The 17,962-nt window shown below is 38.4% G+C and overlaps 1 protein-coding gene across 1 annotated transcript in view; it reads left to right on the top strand.

Moving 5' to 3' along the window:
* Positions 1–17,962, top strand: part of LOC122563694 (microtubule-actin cross-linking factor 1) — a 536,485-nt gene that overhangs the window by 494,510 nt on the left and 24,013 nt on the right. The window contains 6 exon segments of the mRNA XM_087976866.1: positions 1,382–1,570; positions 5,743–5,839; positions 8,171–8,340; positions 13,615–13,777; positions 14,181–14,335; positions 14,831–14,905. Of these exon segments, the coding sequence (XP_087832992.1) occupies positions 1,382–1,570; positions 5,743–5,839; positions 8,171–8,340; positions 13,615–13,777; positions 14,181–14,335; positions 14,831–14,905 (849 nt within the window).

Raw genomic sequence — 17,962 nt, 5'->3', positions numbered from 1 at the left:
TTCCCTCTCCCTCTTTCCTCTCTCCCTCTCCCTCTTCTCTTTCTTCAGACAAATCCTTGCAAATTCATTTGAGTGCAAACGAATGCACCGTGGTGCAAGCCCAACTAAAAATTCTTGCGCACACAACATTATTTAGAAAATGTTGTCTGATCACATCTAATATTGGACACTTTAAGGGTTTTTCAAGCCTAGGCTGTTTGGATACAATCAATACCTTGTTTGTTGTGAACAGCTAAAGGAATACCCTGTTTGATACAATCCACCAGTCTCCAGAGCTAGCACTAAAACCATACCACATGACTCATTTGTGGATGGACAGAATGCCTTTTTGATTTGACATTATCATTTTGCTAAAGGTGAATGTAATTTGGTGTTGCTACTACAAAGCTTGGCAGTTAACTATTAGCCATCGTTGAGTGGTGCATGCTCCATGGCAATGCCTCTTCCAATCCACATAGTCTTGCCAACCTGTCAGCACTTACTTCGTGTTAGAATAAATTATGTTTTCTTTTTGATGGTTGTAAATTTAAACAACACTCCGCAGCTAACTGTCGAGTGCAAGATGAGAAACATTGATAAAATATGTTGTCTTTTCGGCAATACACAAGTTCTGTGTTGCCACATCACTTCATGAATTTCTTATTCCATATCGTTAACAAAGTTAAAAACAGACTGCATTGTGAGGGAGAACAAAATATTTAATTTACACAAGATTTGAATTGCTTCAAGCTCTAAATTAATTTATGAACACAGCTATAATTATTCTGCCACCCTATGCATGAGTTGATGGTGCAACCAGAAATAAAACTTCAGGATCAATTTATGATTAATGGGCCTGAGTGGGGTATGATCAGTTAAAAGCAAAATGCTGCTGGAAATCTGAATAAAGTCAGGAAATTCTTGAGAAACACAGTCCTGGCAGCATCTGTGAAGAGAGAAACAGAATTGATGTCTGGAGTCCAAAGGCAACTCCTTGGAATTTGTAATTTCAATTCATTCCTATGATTCTTGTCCTGTCAAGCAAAGAAATGGACTCAGCATGATGGATGACTGCAGAGCCAGCAGCACATTAACAACGTCAAATTGGAGGAGGGAATTTGAATTCCTCCTCAAAGACTTGATAGCAAGACATAGTGTGAAGCATTTTAAATGCTGGGCAGAGTGTTCTTACACCTTTTTGGGGCCCCATTTATGTTTTAAATGATATAATACTTGGCAAACATGTTGTCTAGAAATTTCAAGTACTCAATATCCTAAAAGGGATCATTATCAAACAGATGTTTTTTTTTCAAAATCGAGATTTTCTACTTAAAGACTTTATATTCTTCATTGAGCTATTAAAGATGATCATTAGTTTTCTTTTTGTGATTTTTACCTCTAGGTATTGACATGGGCAAAACAGCACCAGCAACGATTAACAAGTGCACTGACGGAGTTGGTCACCAATGCTGAATTATTGGAAGAGTTGTTGGCCTGGTTACAGTGGGCTGAAACTACACTAATACAGAGAGATCAAGATTCCATGCCGAAAGACATTGCTCAGGTTAAGGTACTCATCACAGAGCATCAGGTATGTCAAAACCGTATACCTCTTGCATGCAGCAAGTGTCTTGACAAAACCTTTTCTTAACTCTAATTGTAAATCAGCTTTGTTGGCTGGTAAATTTTCAGTGTAGCAATCGTTTGTTTCAAAATTTGAACTTTGTGCAGTTTCTACGATCTGCAATTCAATGTGTGCATGCACGTGAACAAAGTGTATTTATCACTGACTTCAAAGAAAGCCACCCCCACAGATTTAACAGTGGTAGAAATTTCTTCGTGTCTCACAATAGTTTACACTTGGTGTAAATGTAAAGGTGATGTCGTGATGTGCAACAGCAATTGTCAGTCGGTAGGTAGGCAGCTAATAAGACCATCAGACATAGGAACTGAATTAGGCCATTTCACCAATCAAGTCAGCTCTGCTATTCAATTATGGCTGATATGGCTCTCAACCCCATTCTCCTGGCTTCTCCCTGTAATCCTTGGACCTCTTACCAATCAAGAACCTATATGTTTCTGCCTCGAATACACTCAATGACTTGGCCTCTGTACAACAGTGGGTTCCACAGATTCGCCACTTGAAAAAATTCCTGCTCATCTCAGTTCTAAAGGGTCATCCCTTCAATCTGAGGTTGTACCCTTGGCTCCTAGTCTCTCCTACTAGTTGAAACATCATCTCCATATCCACTCTATCCAGGCCTCTCAGTATTCCCTAAGTTTCAATTAGATCACCCTTGCGTGCCCCCCCCACCCCCCCATCCTTCTAAACACTATAGAGTACAGGCACAGTCTTCAACTGCTCCTTATTTAACATTAATGTAAATGTCCTTTGGATCCTATCCAATGCCTGCACATCCTTCCCTTGATACAGGGCCCAAAACTGCTCATAATATTCCAAATGCAGTCTGTCCAGAGCCTTATTCAGCCTTAGCAGTACATCTTTGCTCTTGTATTCTAGCCCTCTTAAAATGAACGCTATCATTGTATTTACTTCCTAGCTTCCAACTGAACCTGCATGTTAACCTTAAGAGAATCCTGAACTAGGACTTCCAAGCCCCTTTTTTATTTCAGATTTCTGCAGCCTTTCCTGTGTAGAAAATAGTCTAAGCCTCGATTCTTCCTATCGCGGTGCATAACCTCACACTGCTTCTCACATTGTTCCAGCTGCTAGTTCTTTGCCCACTCTTCGAGCATGTCCAAATCTTCAGCCTCCCCACTTCTTCAATACTACCTGTCCTCCACCTATTCTTGTGCATACTTATAAACCATGCCATCAGTTCCTTTATCTGGATCATTTGTATATAAAATGAATAGTTGTGGTCCCAACAAGGACCCCTGCGGAACTCCACTAGTCATCAGCTGCCATCCTAATAAAGACTCCTTTATCCCTACTGTCTGCCTCCTACTAGGCAGCCAATCCTCTAACCATGCCAGCACTTTGCCCTAAAACCATGGGCTCTTATTTAGCAGCCCCCTGTATGAACTATACCAAAGGCCTTCTAGAAACTTAAATAAATCACATCCACTGGTTCTCCCTTGTCTAACTTGCACAATACCTCCTCAAAGAATTATATCAGATTTATCAAGCATGACTTCCCCTTGACAAAGTCACATCGACGCAGCCCTGTTTTACTATTCACTTCCAAGTACTCCACAATCTCATCCTCAATAATGTAAAGTCTTACGAATGACCAAGGTGTCACTAATTCGCACATAGCTGCCTGTCGTCTAGCCATTTCCTGACATCTGGGGCACTCCAAGACTCCAGTGATTCCCGGAAGATCATCTGCTATCTCCTTCAGAATTCTGGGGTGTAGACCATCTAGTCTGGTGAATTATCCACCTTCAGACCTCTCAGCTTCCTCAACACATCCTTAGTGATGATCACTACACACCCCCTCACTCCATGACTTCTTGAAGTTCTGGTATGTTGCTGGTGTCTTTCACTGTGAAAATGGATGCAAAGTACCTTTTCAGTTCTGCCACCTTTTCTTTGTTCGGCACACTACTTCTCCAACCTTATTTTCCAATGCTACAGTGTCCACTCTTGCCTCTCTCTCTCTCAGCTTTTAGATATCCTTAAAAAACTTGCAGTCTTCTTTTATATTACAGCTAGCTTATCTTTCATTTTCTCTCTTGTTGCTTTTTTAGTTATCCTCTGCTGGCTTTTAAAGACTTCTCTGTCTCCTTTGGCCTCCCACTAATTTTCATCACCTTGTATGCTTTTATTTTGTCTTTATGCTGTCCCTGACTTCCCATGGTTGATTCATCTCCCCTTAGCATGTTATTTCATCCTTGGGATGAGTTTCTGCTATGCCTCCTGAATTACCCTCAAACGCCTGCCATTGCTGCTCCATCCTCTTTCCTCTGAGATTCCCCTTCCATTCAACTCTGGCCAGCTCCTCAATCATGTCTTGGTACTTAACTTTACTCAACTGACATACTCCTGATTCAAGCTTCTCTCTCTCAAACAGCGCAGTGAATTTGAACACATTATGGTCACTGCCCCCTTGAGGTTCCTTCAGCTTCAGCTCCCTAATTACAAATCAGCAAATCCAGAATTGCAAGTTCCTCGTGGGATCCATCACAAATTGCTCCAAATATTCAGTCATTCCAGAGATACATTTTTCTTGATCCACTACCAACCTGATTTTTCCAGTCCACCTTTATGTTGAAGCCTTTCGTGACGATTGTAATAGTGCCTTTCTATCATGCCATTTCTATCTCCTGATTGATTTTCTTTCCCACATCCTGACTACTGCTGGGAGCCCTGTACACAACTGCCATCAGTCTTTTTTTTGTCCTTTGCTGTTCCTCAACCCTACCCCCACAGATTCTACACCTTCTGACTCCATATCACTTCTTGCTATCAATTTAATTTCTTATTAACAAGGCAACCCAGCCGCTGTGCCCATCTGCCTGCCTTTTCATTAGGATGTGTATTGTTGGATTTTTAATGCCCAGGCCTGACCCCCTTGCAGCCATGTCTCTTACATCCACAACATCATACCTGCTAATTTTGATCTGCGCTACACGCACACTCACCTCTTCTCATGTACTGCGTGTATTTAAGTCCAGCACCAGAATTGAATAGACATTAAACATAGCTAAGCAGGAAGTTAAAAAAAAAAAGCTCAAAATCTTACACTTTTAACTTCAATTTTCAGATAGCAAAATAAATGCTTGTAATAGAATCTAAAATAAAAACTTTTTTTTTTAAAATGGTGTTGTATAAATATGTGGGTTTTTATTATTGTGGGTAATGTTGATATTCCATAAAAAATAAATATGTTTACAGGGCCAGCAATGATTTTTAGCAGTAATTACGACGTTAGTATGCCATTAGAACACACAACACCTCATTCAACAAGGCATAGCTTTTTCTAGGTTTTTAACAGTGAGGCCAACTAAGTGAGTGCAAGTTATTGCGAAATCTTGATTACAAGGAAGATAGGAATATATGAGGACTTTGGTACCACAGTCTTTGAAGGAGCATGGACGTATTGATAGCAACTTCTGCATTTCCACATTATTCTGCACATGTAAGAACTCTCAAAGTTGTTGTCAGTTTCAGTGAAATAATAGTGGTAAGTTCAGACAATTTTACCATTGTTACAGCTGCAAATTGACTCGACCCTGTTGAACTAAAGTAATTCCTGAGAAGAACTAGATAATTTACTCCACTCCACTGAAATCCCAAAATTTCCTTTTTAAAAATTTGTTCCTGTAATATAGCTAACATTGACAAAGGAACACTTCTTGAACATCCATACTCAGCTCTGAGGCTTCGAGAGAGTTAACAACATAGACTGGAACTGTAGTCCAGTATAGACCAGACTCAGAAGCGTGTTACATGTCTTTTTTTCCTGAAAGACAAAGGAACCTATGGAGCTTTAATGTAAACTGGCAACTTTAATGGTTACTTTCTGGTACAAGTCTATAAATTTAAGACCTCTTTTCATAATTTTATAATGAACCTTAATAGGTTTTAAACTCACGAGTTCATCCAGTTCCACAATCTGATTTATCAGATTTTGATTTTTCAATGATACCTCAAAGGTGAGTGTTATATCTTCCCATTCATTGAATGGAAGTGCCTAGTGTTGATTAAACAGTACAGCCCAAACTAAACAAAATCATTAACTCTTTCACGTATTATTAACTGTCCATTTTCAGTTCAATTATCTTTCTTTCTTTCAGTCTTTTATGGAAGAAATGACACGGAAACAACCGGATGTGGATAAAGTAACAAAAACATACAAGCGGAAAGCGGTAGAACCATCCCACATGCGAGGAAGTAAGCCTCTTTCATTCAACAAAGCAGTATTAGAGTACAGATCAAACATACAGGAAAAGGTTCTCCAAAACTGTAATTATGCATTTAGTTACAAATTACAAAATGAATAGGTGCAATTTTTGATGAATAATTACTGGGTACTTGCTGTATGGCTCTTATCTAAAGTATGATCAGGAATTACACAATGATCTTTGAATAACTTTACCATTTTCACTTCAAGAATAAGTCATCCTTTTAGTTTATCTTTTAAAGAAGTGTTTCATTGTATACTTAAGAGGGAAATCAGGAGGGCAAAAAGGGGATGTGAGATAGCTTTGGCAAATAGAATTAAGAAGAATCCAAAGGGTTTTTACAAACACATTAAGGGCAACTAGGGAGAGAATAGGGTCCCTCAAAGATCAGCAAGGTGGCCTTTGTGTGGAGCCGCAGAAAATGGGAGAGATACTCAATGAGTATTTTGCATCAGTATTTACTGTGGAACAGGACATGGAAGATATAGACTGTAGGGAAATAGATGGTGACATCTTGCAAAATGTCTATATTTACAGAGGAGAAAGTGTGGGATGTCTTGAAACGGGTAAAGGTGGATAAATCCCCAGGACCTGATCAGGGGTACCCTAGAACTCTGTGGGAAGCTAGGGAAGTGATTGCTGGGCCTCTTGCTGAGATATTTGTATCATCGATAGTCACAGGTGAGGTGCCGGAAGGCTGGAGGTTTGCTAATGTGGTACCACTGTTTAAGAACGGTGGTAAGGACAAGCCAGGGAACTATAGCCTGATGTCGGTGGTGGACAAGTTGTTGAAGGGAATCCTGAGAGACAGGATGTACATGTATTTGGAAAGGCAAGGACTGATTAGGGATAGTCAACATGGCTTTATGCATGGGAAATCATGTCTCTCAAACTTGATTGAGTTTTTTGAAGAAGTAACAAAGAGGATTGATGAGGGCAGAGCGGTAAATGTGATCTATATGGACTTCAGTAAGGCATTCGACAAGGTTCCCCATGGGTGACTGGTTACCAAGGTTAGACCTCATGGAATACAGGGAGAACTAACCATTTGGATACAGAACTGGTTCAAAGGTAGAAGACAGAGGGTGGTGGTGGAGGGTTGTTTTTCAGGCCAGTGGAGTGCCACAAGGATCGGTGCTGGGTCCTCTACTTTTTGTCATTGATATAAATGATTTGGATGCGAGCATAAGAGGTATAGTTGTAAGTTTGCAGTTGACACCAAAATTGGAGGTGTAGTGGACAGCGAAGAAGATTACCACAGATTACAACGGGATTTTGATCAGATGGGCCAATGGGCTGAGAAGTGGCAGATGGAGTTTAATTCAGATAAATGTGATGTGCTGCATGTTGGGAAAGCAAATCTTAGCAGGACTTAATGGTAAGGTCCTTGGGAGCATTGCTGAACAAGTGACCTTGGAGTGCAAGTTCATAGTTCCTTGAAATTGGAGTCGTAGGTAGATAGGATAGTGAAGAAGGCATTTGGTATGCTTTCCTTTATTGGTCAGATATTGAGTACAGCAGTTGGGAGGTCATGTTGCGGCTGTACAGGACATTGGTTAGGCCACTCTTGGAATGTTGTGTGCAATTCTGGTCTCCTTCCTATCGGAAAGATGTTGTGAAACTTGAAAAGGTTCAGAAAAGATTTACAAGGAGGTTGCCAGGGTTGGAGGATTTGAGCTATAGGGACAGGCTGGGGCTGTTTTCCCTGGAGTGTTGGAGGCTGAGGGGTGACCTTATAGAGGTTTACAAAATTGAGGGGCATGGATAGGGTAAATAGGCAAAGTCTTTTCCCTGGGGTCAGGAAGTCCAGAAGTAGAAGGCATAGGTTTAGGGTGAGAGGGGAAAGATATAAAAGAGACCTAAGGGGCAACTTTTCCACACACAGAAGGTAGTACGTGTATGGAATGAGCTACCCGAGGAAGTGGTGGAGGCTGGTACAATTGCAACATTTAAGAGGCATTTGGATGGGTATATGAATAGGAAGGGTTTGGAGGGATATGGGCCGGATACTGGCAGGTGGGACTAGATTGGGTTGGGATAATTGGTCGGCATGGATGGGTCGGACTGAAGGGTCAGTTTCCATGCTGTACATCTCTATAACTCTATTGTGATGTACTTGCTCTTAAGGTATCTAATTTTTTTTCTACAAACATTCACTAAATTGTTGTCTTTTTTAAGTCAAAAACAGTACATTTGAAACAACACAACCTTTAGTCTGTTACTAGCTGATAGCGTTAAAACCATTTAGATTTTACGTGCAGTCTGACTGTTAGATTATTGTACTAGTCAATATTTCATGTTTTTTTTTTATGCGTTACAGGAAAAGCTCTCAATCAGATGACTAATCCACCTGCACCCACTGCTATCACATCACAGACTGAAACAAAGAATCCCCAGATAAATCTGCTTTCTGGCCGATGGCAGCAAGTCTGGTTACTAGCACTGGAGAGACAGCGCAAGCTCCATGACTGTCTGGACCGGTTGGAGGAAGTAAGGGCTCTTAAGTTAGAAAAGAATGTTCCATTGTGGTATCTTAGCCTCTTAGAACCGAGAGGCAATTCAGCCCCTCTTGCCTGCATTAGCTCTTTGAAAGAGTTATCCAGTTAGTGCTCTTGCCCCAACCTATGCCCAAAATTGTAGAACAATTTTTCCATTTCAAATGTATAGGGGGGGAAGAAAATGGTAAAATGGCCCTTTACTTGAATGCATGTAGCATTTGGAACAAAATAAATATATTAATGACACAAGTAAAGGTTTATTGGGTCTGATCTTAGCCATTACAGAGACATGATTACATGGCAATCCAAACTGAGAATTAAATATTCAGAAGTATGTGATTTTTAAAAGGAAAGGGTGCTGGGGTAGCATTGTATTTATTTCATCCTATACTAACTATAATAAGAAATTATCTTGAATCAGAAAATATAAAATCCATATTGGTGGAGGTAAAAAATGAAAAAGGAAAGAAGAGTAGTCTGGTAGGAGTAGTCTGTGAAGTCCCTAACAGTAGTTGTGTGGTGGGGCAGAGAATAAATTGAGATAATTAAGGCATGTAGAAAAAGACATTAATTATAGGTGACTTTTATCTTCATGTAGATTAGTTAGTCAGATTGGCAAAGCTACCTGTGAGAAATAATTCGTAGCATATTTGGGACAGTTTCCTAGAACAGTTGAAGATCCAACCAGGGATCAGGCTATTTTGAATCTGGTAATGTGTAATGATGTAGGATTAATAAATGATATCAGAATAAAGGATTGTATAAGAAACTCCTGATCATGACATGGTAAAATTTAATGTAAAATTTTAAGAGGAACGGATTGGAAACAACTTTGCTAAGCATAAATAAGGGTAATTATAAAAGAATAAGCACAGTTGTCTGGATTGGATGAAATTCCCTACAGTGTGGAAACAGGCCCTTCAGTCCATCCAGTCCACACCAACCCTCGGAAGAGTAACCCACCCGACCCATTTCCCTCTGACTCATGCACCTAACACTTTGGGCAATTCAACATGGCCAATTCACCTCACCTGCACATTTTTGCAATGTGGGAGGAAACCACTGGGAGTGCGTGCAAACTCCACACAGACATTCGGCTCAGGTGGGAATTGAACCCGGGTCCCTGGCGCTGTGAGGCAGGGTAGCATCAAATTGTATACCTCCTTTTATTTAAATGTGACAACCACTGAGCCACCATGCTACCCTGGAGTGGAGTAGGAAAGGCATTTGGTATCAAAGATTGTTGAACTATAGCAGACATTTAAGAAAATAGTTCATGGGCTCAGCAAAGATATATCGCAATGAGAAAGTAGGGTTCTAAGAAGGAGATAAATCAATCATAGTTAACCAGGGAAGCTAAGGGTAGCATCAAATTGTATACCTCCTTTTATTTAAATGTGACAAAGATAAACAGTAAACCAGAAGGTTGGGAACTTTATAAAATGAATAGAAGGCACCCAAAAAAGTAAACTTTGAGGGTAAACTTGCAAGAATTAAGCTGGACAAAAGTTTCCTTAAATATGTGAAAAGGAAGAGAGCGAGACCAAAGTTAACATGGGCCTCTGAGAGTCTGAGGTTGGAGAAATAATGACAGGGAACCAGGAAATGGCAGAGGTGTTGAATAAATATTTTGCTTCAGTCTTTAGAGTAGAATACACTTTTGGCATTCCAAAATTACTAAATAATGAAGGGCCAAAAGGAAGAAAGAAAATAAATACAATAAAAAATAAAAGCTTCTGGTGTAGAGTAACATGTTGGCAGAAATAGAATATTGACTAAAAGAGAACAGAGTAGATCTAATTTACAGGAGTAGGCCATTCAGTCCATTGAGCTTGCTCTACCATTTAATACTACCATGGGTATTTGAATATTACAATGTCTTTTATTCATACTATCCCCATAACTCTACATCACTGATGATCAAAAATCCCTCTACTTTGTTTTTTTTTATTTTCTTCATTCATGGGTTGTTCCTATCACTCACTGCTTAAAAATGCGTTGCTGGAAAAGCGCAGCAGGTCAGGCAGCATCGAAGGAGAAGGAGAATCGACGTTTCGGGCATAAGCCCTGTCGCTCACTGTCCAACATTTATTGCCTGAACTAGTTGCCCTTGAGAAGGTGGTGGTGAGCTACCTTGTTGAACAGCTGCAATCCATATGCTGTAGGTAGATCTACAATGCCCTTAGATAGGGAATTCCAAGATTTTGATCCAGAAACAGTGATATATTTCCAAGTTAGATGGTGAGCAGCTTAGAGGGAAACTTGCAGTTGGTGGTATTCCCATGTATCTGCGGTCCTTGTCCTTCTAGATGGAAGTGGTGTGGGTTGGAAGATGCAGTCTGTGGATCTTGTAGACAGTACACAGTGCTGCTTCTGAACCTCTGTGCTGGAGGGAGTGAATGGTTATACTTAAAGACTGAGCTTCCACAAGCCTGTGGAGTAGAGATTTCCAAAGATTTGTCATCCTCGGAGTAAAAACATTGATAGCAGGACTGACACATGAGGAAAGATTGGATCAATTACAATTATATTCACTGGAGTTTGAAAGATTGAGGGGATATCTCCTAGAAATCTATAAAAAAATTTAAGGGGACTAATCAGGGAAAGATTTACCCAATGACTAGGAAACCCAGAGCCAAGGGTCACAAGTTAAGCATATGGAGGTAGTCCATTTAGAACTGAAGTGAAAAATTTCTTCACTGAAAGAGTGATGAGCCTATGAAATTCTCTGCCTCAAAGTGTTTCAAGAGTGAGTTAGATATATTTCACGGGGCTAAAGAGGTCAAGGGGTATAGGAGAAAGTGGGTTACAGGATACTGAGTTGGTTGATCAGCTCTGATCATATTGAATGGCATAGCAAACTGGAAGGGGCTCACTGGCCTACTCTTTTTGTTTAATGTTCCTATGTTTTTTTCATCTCAGTCAAAATGGCATCTCCCTTTGTTTTAAGTTCTGTCCCTGGTTCTACACTCCCCAAGTAAGGGAAACATCTTGCCTACATCTATTATGTATCCCTTTTAAGTATTTTTTAGGTTTCAATGAGGTAATCTCTCATTCTTTGAAAGTCTACAGAATACAGGCTCAGTTTACCCAATCTGTCTGACGATCCCAGGAGTAAATCTGATGAACCTTCATTTGTTTCCATCTTTGGCAATAATATATTTCCTGAATTAAGGAGACCAAAACTGCACACAGTATTCCAGATGAAGTTCAACCGTGATCCTATACGATTGAAGCAAGACTTCACTACTTCTGTATTCAAATCCTTTTGCAGTAAAAGATAACATTCTGAGTATTTTTAATGGCTTACTGCACATCCAAGTCCTTTTGCACATCTATATGTTCCAGTCTCTCACCACTTAAAAAAATTACTGCAGTTCTGTTCTAAATATGATTACTAATGTATTTACTATCTCCATAACCACCACCTTCAATACTCTGTGACAAAACTCTCAGATCCTGGTGACTTACCAACTAATTTATTTAGTGCAACCTTCTTACTAATACTGACTTCATTCAATGTCTCATTGTCCCAAGTCACTTGAATCCCTGACTCTGGGAAATTTCTTTCATCTTCCTCAGTGAAAACCCACAAAGTGATCATTAAAATAAAACAAAGAACTGTGGGAGCTGAGGATCTGAAGCAAAAACAAAGTGCTAGAGAAACTCAGCAGGTCTGTCAGTGTCTGTGGAGAGAGAGAAACCGAGTTAATGTTTGAGGCCAGTGACCCTGAAGGGTCATGAAGTAATCATTTAGCTTCTCTGCCATTTCTCCATTTCTGCTTAAGGAATTCTTCTGACTATGCTTTTATTTGATCCACATTTGTCTTAGCCAAGCATTTCTTTTTTACTTATTTGTTGAAGCTTTTACTGTCCATTATGCTCTTTGATAGTTTGCACTTGTACTCCAATCTTTCTTCTGTAATCTCCTCCTTTGCAGTACCTTACCACATCCCAATCCTCAGATGTCTTGCCAATTTGTTAAGCTTTTTCTTTTAACTTTATACAATCCTTACTTCCTTTCTCAGCCATAATTATCTGACCACTTTTTTGAGTCTTGGCATCTTGAAGGAGCATTACAGCTGCTGTCAGTCATGTATTCTTTAAAGACTATCTGTTCCCTATGTGCATCATGTTTTTTAATCTGTTTTCCCAATCCAGCTCAGCCAATTTGTACCTCATGCTTTCATAATTTCCCTTGTTCAAATTTAACACCCTAGCCTCAGATTGAAGTACCTCATTTTCAAACATGATATAAAATTCTGTCATTGTGTGATTACTCATTCCTAAAGGTTCTTTTGTGACCACACTTGGAGATGCCGGTGTTGGACTGGGGTGGGCAAAGCTTAAAAAATCACACAACACCAGGTTATAGTCCGACAGTTTTTTTTTGGAAGCACTAGCTTTCAAAGTGCTGCCTGTTCATCGAGGCACTGCCTCGAAAGCCATTGCTTCCCACTAAAACGTTTGTGACAAGATTATTAGTTAGCCCTTTATCATTTAAAATACTCAGTCATTTAAAAAGAAGGGGTGGCCTATTTAAGACAGAATTGAGGCAATTTTGTTTCTCTAAGAAGCAAAAGTGTCAAGAACCCTGCCTTAAAATGAAATAGAAACAGAGTCTTTGAATATTGTTTTAATTGGGGTAAATGGATTTTTAATAGGCAAGTGGGTGAAGGGTTATCACAACTAGAGAGAATGTGGAGCTGAGGCTATAATGAGATGAACTGTGATCCTATTAAATAATGAAGCAAACTCAGGGGAACCACATGGGTATTCCTGCTCCTAACTCATGCGTTTGTACATTCACCTCTTTGTTTGCCAAGTATCGTTACTCTGAGTACCAGCCCAATGGAAACATTTCCTATTTAATTGCTCTATCAATCATCATAATATTGACCACCCAGATTAAATCTCCCTTCAACCTTCTCTGCTTCAATGGAAACAATCCCAGCTTTTCTCATGATTCCACTTAACTGAAGTCCTTTAATCCTGGTAACGTCCTGGTAAATCACTTATTTCTCGAAGAGCTTAAGATCTTTCCTGATCCCCGGGGTCAATAATTGAATTAAGTAATCTAGCTGAGATCTATTTGGTTATTTAAATGAATTTAAAATAAATAACTTCTTTTTGTATTTAAAGATGCCAGAATTCTGTATGTTTTTGAAACATTTTATTGACAAAACAAAATATTAATACCACTGCAATGCAGACAGCCTGAATTATTGTTTTAAATTTTCTGGTGAAAAATATCTTAACTTTGCAGTTGAAAGAGTTTGCCAACTTTGACTTCGATGTTTGGCGGAAGAAATATATGCGATGGATGAACCATAAGAAGTCCCGCGTGATGGACTTTTTCCGGAGGATTGATAAGGATCAAGATGGAAAGATCACAAGACAAGAGTTCATTGATGGAATCCTTTCCTCAAGTAATTGGAATGGTTTATAAGATTATTATTTAAATTATAACATGTTCTTCTGGAGTAAAACATAATATTTCCCCTATATTGGGCTAAACAGTGTAATTGGTTACAAGACATGAACTAATTTTAAAAAGGCATATTTCTTTCACAAATAAGCCCACCCATGTCAAGATAATGTTGAGCAATTTTGGTTTCGCTGCCTGCTTTAATTTAGAGAATTATGATGCAATTTCATTTCAAACTGACCACATTAGAATTTTAAATTCTTTGGTTTTAGTGGCTGTAAGTTTACATGAAGGCTAAACAATTCCAGGATGAGAGAGAAAATATAAAGCAAGAAAATCTTGAAGGCTAGTGAAAATCATTTGTAAAATTATCATATTTTATGTTCTATTTTCCTACCTTTCAGAGTTCCCCACCAGTAAACTGGAAATGACTGCTGTTGCTGACATCTTTGACCGAGATGGAGATGGCTACATTGATTACTATGAATTTGTGGCTGCACTTCATCCAAATAAAGATGCCTACCGACCTGTTACTGACGCTGACAAGATTGAGGATGAAGTATGTACCTTTTTTTTTTGCTCCTTTGTAGCTGATGTATAATTCCAGTATTTAGGGTTAAATACTAAAAGCAAACAAATATTTAAACCAGACAAAAAGGGCATTAGTTATTAAATAAATGAAAATGTTTTTTTTCTACAGTACATAGTGAATTAGGAAGTGTAGTAGTTAGGAAATTGGTAGGAAAAGGTGAATTGATCTGTCTTTGCCATCCAGACATGATATAACTCAATGTACATCATTAATAATACCCACCCTTCTGCTTCAGTAGATCCAAAAAGCAATCAACTGATCTTCAGAAAATCTGTGATCCAGTTCCCTATAGGATCTGTCTTCCATGACACATTCTTACAAATAATACTCCTTAAAACAATAGTATGCATTTAAGATAGTATTTTCATGTAGAAGTTATATTTATTCAAGCTCATGTAGAGGAAAGTATTTGTTACTTATTGTGCAATTTATTGTTTTTAATTTTAATAATTTGTTTTGTAGGTAACACGGCAAGTGGCACAATGTAAATGTGCAAAACGATTTCAGGTGGAGCAAATTGGAGAAAACAAATACAGAGTAAGTTAAATAATTTATTTCGAAATTTAAGAAGGAACAGTTTTGCACATTTTAAATCCAATCCCTTCTAAAGCATGTATGTTCATAAAGATGAAAATAGTAATTCTTTCTTATACTTCACCTTTTTCTTAATTTTAATATTTTGGAGAAAGTATAACATGAAATTATTTAACTTAAGTTTATTTTTCTAAAAATTAATGACTCTATAAATGTGTGGTGTGGATTCTGTATATTCCATAAAGTAATGTCTATCAAGTAAATGCATACATTTAAAGGTAAAGGTGATAAACCGGTATTTTCCATGACCCAACTGAAATCATCAATGAATTTCCAACATCTTGCTGCTAAATGTTTCACTCCAGATGAATCACATTATCTTTGTTCCTTCATTATTAAGTAGAGCATAGGAAATATTGAATTTTGCAGGAGATTGAAGTCTGCTGTTTAAATATAATTAACTTTTAACTTGAACGGATCTCATTATTAACTTCTGAGACTATTTTGCAAAGTAAACAAATTGCCCATTGACTGATGAATAATACCTTCTGTAATATGCACCAGTTTGAAAACCCTTGAAAACCTTTTAGTAGAAAAAAAATCATTTCTTTGTTTGGAGCATTTGAAGGTTCAAAAATAAGTTTAAGTTTCAGATTGGTTTTGTTGGACAAATTTACTGCAGAGGCCAGTGTAAGAAATTCAGGCAATAAAGTTGGAACAAGGACACACATCATGCAATGATATCAGTTGCACTGCACAAAGGCAGTCAACAGCATTTCAAATAGTTCTCCTTTCCCCTCTAAATCCAGCAGCTACAGATGCTTATGAATCCTTTTTACCCTATGTTTAGTTGAAATTTGTGCAAGAAAACCTTTCTAGGGTCATTTTAATCCCTTAGAGCCAGCAGCTCTTCTATGTTGTCATGTTCACATTTTGTTATCTATTTGTCAGTTCTTACATTAACTCATCAATTGTGATTACAATTCTCGTCACAAGTCAAGTAGTTTATCTTTAACACACAATCCATCATGTGGTTTTGATTAGCTTGAGCCATGCAGACTGTATTTTTCTCTCCCATCTAAAATTGAACCTTCATGTCCCAAAAACTCCTACAAAATGAGTATTAAAAAGGAATTTTATAATACACAAAGTATTATAAAACATTTCCTGCACACAGAATGATAATGGAATAGAGCGGTTTCGCAGGTTGGTGCAACATGTTGTAATGTTCTGTATTTTGATTAAATTATTATTAATTTAGTATAAATGTATTGGATATTTCTTCAGTTGTTGAAACTATCCCGAAGAACCGTAACACAACCAACTAAATTATTGGAAGACTAACAGATGTTGCGGATTTGTGTTGCAAACAATGAGCAATCACCATTTAGAAGCTTATACCCAACCAACTGTCTAAATTATGCCACAGTTAATCTTTCTAATATAATTGCGCAATCTTTTTGCAGTTGAAAAGCATCCCTATTTCATTATTTCCAATGGAGTTTGTTTATTCTGTTTTCCTGCATCAATATTTCAAGCTTATGCACTTTCACATCCCATCAACAAGGGAGAAGAATTTTGTAAGAGATTTTAAAGATGAGATGTTATAAATTAGTAATCTAATTGTGTAATAGTCCTTTCACTGAACTGTTATTTTATTGGTTTAAAATAATATTTACTATTAGAAGATATGTTTATACCAAATTTAGTACTCAATAACAATGCGCTCAGTATAAATTTGAGGTCAATGGGACAATATAAAATGAACACAATAACCCTGTTATACCAACATAAGCTGCAATATGAAGTCTGTAATTGACTTGTGCATCTTTTTGAGAAATTCTTTTCCACACTCCTCTCTCTACATCTGGAGCGTTGACTCATTGAATATGCTTCCAGAGGCAGTGACCATCCTTTATCATTTATTGTAGCAGCCATTATTTAGGTATTTGCCTTAATATTGAGTGATAGTATATTAATCCAGTAACGCACAGCATAGCAACTGAGCTGTAATTCCTAAGTCACGTGAATGAATGTTACACCAGGAGGGTTACTAGATAGCAGTAAGAAGCAGGAAAGATTGCAACATTTCCCTCTATAAGCTAGATGTGCTGAGGTGAATGCCCTTCTAATGTTTCAACAAAAGTCAGCACAAACTGGCATTTGTACAATGCCTATGGCTGAGCTTGTTTGGAGGTACCTCAACTTAATTGGATATGACACATGTCACTAAAAATTTTGAACTTAAATAATCTTCTTTACAGTTGGGATACTTGACTTGGAGGGTAACTTGGAGGGACAGGAGAGATGGGGAGGGGTACACAAGACAAAGGTTGGTTGGAAGCCAACCCATCCAATGAAGCCCACCCTGCAACCATGAAGTGCCCCTGGCAGGCTGCTTCTGGAATGGCCTAAGGGAAGTCCAGGTAATTGGGTCAAAAAGTGTTTGAAAAACTTCAGAACGGTTCTGGGGGTGAGATTTGCACAGCAGGAGGTTGGGAAGGAAGAAAATAACTTTTGTGTGTGAAATAAATGGAGGGAGTGTTTCTAACGCCCAAAGCACACTCCTGAGCACAGTATCCACCCCCTTCCTTCCCAGCATTTTATAAACTTCTTTGAATTAATAGGAATCCCATTCCTACCTGCCCACATCACCCAGATTTTGGCATGTATAGAATATTATCAGAATTTGTTGAATTTTTTTACAAACTCCATTGACCTTAAATGATGTATTTACATTTGTAATATCTTGTATTTTGGTGGTGAGCTCGGAAGTGGGTGGAAAGGCAACGGGCTAGCCACCCTGCCTACCTTGGATACAAACACACCCAACAAGGACATGAAAACATCTAACGCTTGTTAGTGGAAGATTATGACAGAAGTTGCCGCTAGCAAGAAAAATGTGTAATGGATCACTTTACAATACTGTAAATGTTACTTAGGCAGCTTTTACATAGCAAAGAGGTGCTAGTATACGTAGGCAGACTTTGGTTTCTTATACAAGCCCCATCTTTACTACATGGTGAGGTTTTAGGTGGACAGCATACTTTGAAGCTAATA

Source organism: Chiloscyllium plagiosum, unplaced genomic scaffold (genome assembly GCF_037043375.1).
Source record: "Chiloscyllium plagiosum isolate Xiang-an unplaced genomic scaffold, Cpla_swu_hap1 HiC_scaffold_30, whole genome shotgun sequence".
Classification (NCBI taxonomy): Eukaryota; Metazoa; Chordata; class Chondrichthyes; order Orectolobiformes; family Hemiscylliidae; genus Chiloscyllium; species Chiloscyllium plagiosum.
The sequence above is the reverse complement of the archived record's forward strand: the minus strand, read 5'-3'. Positions and strand labels throughout refer to the sequence as shown.